Genomic DNA, 4,735 nt, shown 5'->3' with positions numbered 1-4,735 from the left:
TAGGGCGCATGCGCTCGCCAGACAGACAGAGAGAGACAGAGAGACAGAAAGCGAGAAATCACCCCCCAGGGGGGATGGTCACGCCGCAATCCCTTCTCCTACATTCTCTTCTCAGGATCTTGGGCACGCACACACACCTGCCCGGCGTGAGTTTTAAGTCACCAGGTCCGGGACGTGATCCACGGTCGACTACGTGGGAGTCCAGCGACATAGCCATTATGCTAACTGCTGGTTCCCTAGACATTCTTTTTTTGATAACACATCAAAATAAGGAAGTTGTAGTTTCTTTCAAAATAATTGCAGGGCCAGTTGGTAATGTGGAGGTTAAGGTGGCTGGATCTCACATGGCCAACTTCAAGGTTAGAGTCCTGGAGCAGACAGCTTGAACAATACACTGTGCTAGTGTGTATGTATACCCAGAATCCCCAAAGAAGGGAGAAATGAGAAGAGATTGTGCTGTAACCATTCCCTATGGGAGGTGCTTTCTATCTTTCTCTCTGTCTTTCTCTCTCTCTCTCTCTCTTGTATCTCTCTGGCAAATGCTTGTGCCCTTTGGCAAATTAAAAAAAAAAATCATGTAAGTAAACAGTTTTATCAAAAAGTCCCTTCCTGTGTACCCACAGTAAGCTTTTCCTCCTTTCCATTTGACTCTATCCAGGCTGGGCCCTTAAATTATCAGAATGCAGAAAAACAAGAAATAGACTAAAATTAAAGCTACAGAATAGGCCTGCTAATCAGAAGAAAGTAATAAGAGTAGGATAAATGTGGCCGATTGTATAGGAACTTCCTCTCTAGCCCATTTCAGGCCACTAAAACAAAGAACAAACTTTATACCATTGTCTATGTTTTTAAAAGCAGTTCAACAGCAATAAGTCTAAGATACTGTACAGTATTGGTGTGATAAAATCAGCTGTGGGTATGGCCAAGACAATTTGTTACAAAAATAAGTAAACCACAAAAATCGGGGGATCAATTCTTCATTAAAAATCAAGGGTAGGGAGGGCCACTTAGTGGCACAGCAGTATTGTTGCTCAAGAGAAGCTGGATCCCACATGGCAATTACAGTTCCAGTCCTGGGCCCAGGCATGAGTGCAAGTGCCCAAGACCCGACCAACATGGAAGACTAGGGGAAGATCTCAACATTAGACCCTGTTGAGGTGCTCACCCCTTTCTCACTCTCTCTGTTGTGCATATACATGTACTTTGTCATGAATAAAAAGGAAAAAAAAAATCAAAGGTAGGAGCCAGGTGGTGCCTGAGCACACCAGGGTGCACTCTTAGCACACTGGCTGAGACTGAGGGTGGATCACAGCTTGAAGAACCTGCTGGGAGTAACTATGTCTCTCTCTCAAAGAAAAAATAAACTTGTTTTAAAATCAAGAGTATGCCTCTAATAATCTTACTTTTACTGATAAACATTCGAATATGCTTTCAGGATTCTTCCGTGTTCACGGTTGGAAGGGTGAGTCTAAAAAGAGTGAGGTTCTATGTAGCTGTTCTACTTTTTATCTTTATCTCAATCTGAAAGAGATCCCAAAAAATCAAGAAAAGGAAAATAGCCAGAAAAGTTAGGCAGCAAGAACATAGCTGTGCCTATTTATTTCTTGGTAATCTGCAGACATTCAGAAACCTGCCCTATGTAAAGAAATCAGTGTATTCTAAAACCAGAACCATTCCTGAAACCCAACCCCAATCACAACAGTTGGTGATGAGAGTCTAGTGAGGATTTTAGAGAATAAGGACACATACAAATTCAGAATAAAGGCAAGGGGCCACTTTCCACTAATCACTGCAGGTGCACAGGCTGAGGGGAGGTATACTGGGTTTTCTGGGTTATCTAGGTATCATTCATGACCAGTTTCCATGCAGTGTCTTTTCTGTTATACTTCCTCTTCCTACAATCTGCCTAGCACAGTGATCACTCTAAGTTTAAGCAATTTTTCTCAGACAAATGTGAATGCTGTTTTGATATTGACTGTGTTTTGATTTTGTTTATTCTGAATTATATGCCCCCCCCCCTTTGGAGGAGGAAAGAAAGTAATAGGACACAGAGTTCCACTTTCTACAACTCCAGCTTGATCAAAACATAAAAATAATGATCATGGGGCCAGCAGGTGGCATGGTAAAGATGGTGGACTCCTACATGGCCAACCACAAGACCTGGTGGCTTGAAACTCATGCTGGGCATGTGTGCACGTGCATTCTTCATAATTAGAATCCTGGGAGAATAGAGAAAGAATTGTAGCATGGCCGTCCTCCCTGGAGAGATGATTTCCCACTTTCTCTCTCACTGTCTTTCGCTGGTGGTGCACATGCCCTATGGCAAAAATCTTAAAAAAAAAAGGGTGATGAAATGCTAACTTTGGTTGTTTCAGGACTATTACTCATTGGTAATAACCTTCTTTTAAATATATAGTTTTACTAGTTTCAAAGCACCTTTGCATATGCTATCTGACAGAATCTTCACAAGAACCCTGGAATATCAATAAGACTGATCTCACCTCCTTTTACAGCTGACCAAACCCAAGTCTAGAGATGTTATCATTCAGTAGAGATTTACAGACACTTACCAGATACTACCCACTGTGCGGACATGCCAGAAATCTGCCTAAGACACAGTTCCTGTCACTAAACATCGCCAGTTCCTACAGGGAGGCCCCAAGTCAACAATGATCACAATACAAGCTGTAGAAGCCAGCATTAAAGGTGTGGAAGTACACTGGGAGCACGGCCAAGCCTCACTGTGCCCAAGTAATCACTGACCTATTTTGGTCAAAAGAAAGGTGTCAGGCCAGTCTAGGAATGAGGAAAGAAGCCAGGGCTCCTGTCTGCTGGCTACAGTTAGACTCTGCTGTCTCTTCCCTTTAACACTTCTTACATCCACACTTTTTTTCTCAGCCAAAGCTATTTTTCCAGGTTCCTCCCCATGTTACATAACCTTATACCCTTTACTTACCTGTACAGATCCTACAGGTGTCTACACTGACATCAATAAAAACAGATTCAGCAGGTAAGAAACATTTATATAAGTATTCATGTCTGGTCATACAAACTATAAAGTTCTTTGAGGAAAAGATCCAATTTATGTAACTGTCACCTCCTAGCAAGTACTCAAATACAAAACCACAAGCTAACCAGGATTTGAGAGAATAATGAACAATCTGCTAAAACATACTTAAAATGTATAAGATCTAAACTGCATCTATGTGATTTTCCTGGATGAAAAGCCTTAAGAAACTCAGCACAACAGACTGTCAGAACCATTTTCAATTTGAGCTTTCAGACTTCCTCAAAGCCTCTAATCACAAAGAATTCTCAAATCTATCTCTTACTGCACTTCCACTTTTAAAAATGTGAATGTTAAATTCAGGGTAGTTTTCAGTACAGGTTTATTATGTGTAATACAAAGATAACACCTATCTCCCCAAGGTTGGTCAGGACTGAAAGAGTTGGTACATGCCAGTTCATATTTACTAGATATTGCTTTAAGAACTCACTATCCCAGCCCCAGCAAAATTTACCAATAATATCAATCTGAAACTTGAAAAAAGTAAGATTATGTAAAAAAGGATGATAAAAGCTGCAAATACATGTAAGTCTCAAAAACAAAGTTGAGAAACAAATGCTTTTGTCAAGGGGGCTGCAAGGCCTTCCTGATGCTGGGAGAAAAACTTACTCTTCCCAACGACAGCTGAAGAGAACATGAGGATACAGATCTTCAGAGGCATAACATCCCAATGTAGAATGACACCTACCACCTCTGAAGGTGAACTACACCAGACTATTTTAACAATCAAGTAACCATTTACTAGACCTTTAACTTAAAAAAATTCCATGAAGGGGGCTTACAACCTCTTCCTAGGTGTTAATATATTAGGTATACATATATTAAGGTGGTTTAACCTCATAAAATCGGGAAAGTGCCTGGGTAACTTCAGTTGTACACATGAAGAAACCGAGGCAAGGAGAGCACTGCCTGTCCCAGGCACAGGGGCGGGGTATGGCTGGGGTGTGGGTCCGCGCCCTGCGGAAAAACCTGTCCGTGAACAAGAGCGACACAGCCACACTGGCGAAACCCAGATCTACAGCTTTGGCGCTCGGACAAGGGCCAGGATCAGGACCAGGACGAGGACCAGCACCAGCACCGCACGGCTCAGGCAAAGCGGCCCTTCTCAAGGTCCACGCCTGAGGCCGGACCGCCGGCAAAAGCAGGCCAAGACCCCAGGGAGGAGGGCCGGGACCAGGAGACATTCTCCGAATCAGGGAAGGGGCCCCAGGGTGCGAGGTTGGGGTCTCGGGCTATGAGGTACGGGGTACTGGGGAGTGTGTGTGTCGGGGGTGGGGGCCCCGAGGCACGGGACAGGGGTCTCGGGGTGAGAGGCCTAGCGGGGAATCTGGAGAGAGGGCGGGAGTTCCAGGGGGCGGGTCTGGCAGGGGACTCGGTACTGAGCCAGGCGCGGATTCCGGGTCCAGGATGAGGGGTGGGCAGAGAACCCGGGGTGAGGGCTTAGGCGAGAGTCCCAGAGTTGGGCGCGGGTCCTGGGTCCGGGGTCCTGGGTGAAGGGCGGAGGTCCCGAAGTGAGGGCAGGCGAGGGACTCGGGTGCAGGTCGGGAGGGGTTCCTGGGTCCCAGGGCGTGCGGCCGGCGCTCACCTTCCGACAGCTCCAGCTCCAGCTCAGCCAGGCCCTCGCGCACCTCGGCGGGCAGCGGCGCTGCCTCCAACGGGCACCCACGG

At 45.6% G+C, this 4,735-nt stretch overlaps 1 protein-coding gene across 1 annotated transcript in view; it reads right to left on the bottom strand.

The window, feature by feature from the left end:
* DIP2A (DIP2 acetate--CoA ligase A) overlaps positions 1 to 4,674 on the bottom strand; it is a gene marked incomplete at its 5' end in the record, with an annotated part of 115,678 nt that extends 111,004 nt beyond the window's left edge. Inside the window, 1 exon segment of the mRNA XM_014581963.2 lies at positions 4,653 to 4,674. Within this exon segment, the coding sequence (XP_014437449.1) occupies positions 4,653 to 4,674 (22 nt within the window).
* Positions 4,675 to 4,735: the final 61 nt, after the last annotated feature.

Source organism: Tupaia chinensis, unplaced genomic scaffold, assembly GCF_000334495.1.
Source record: "Tupaia chinensis unplaced genomic scaffold, TupChi_1.0 Scaffold141399_1, whole genome shotgun sequence".
NCBI lineage: Eukaryota > Metazoa > Chordata > Mammalia > Scandentia > Tupaiidae > Tupaia > Tupaia belangeri.
Note: the sequence above shows the minus strand (reverse complement) of the source record. Positions and strands in the feature narration are given on the sequence as shown.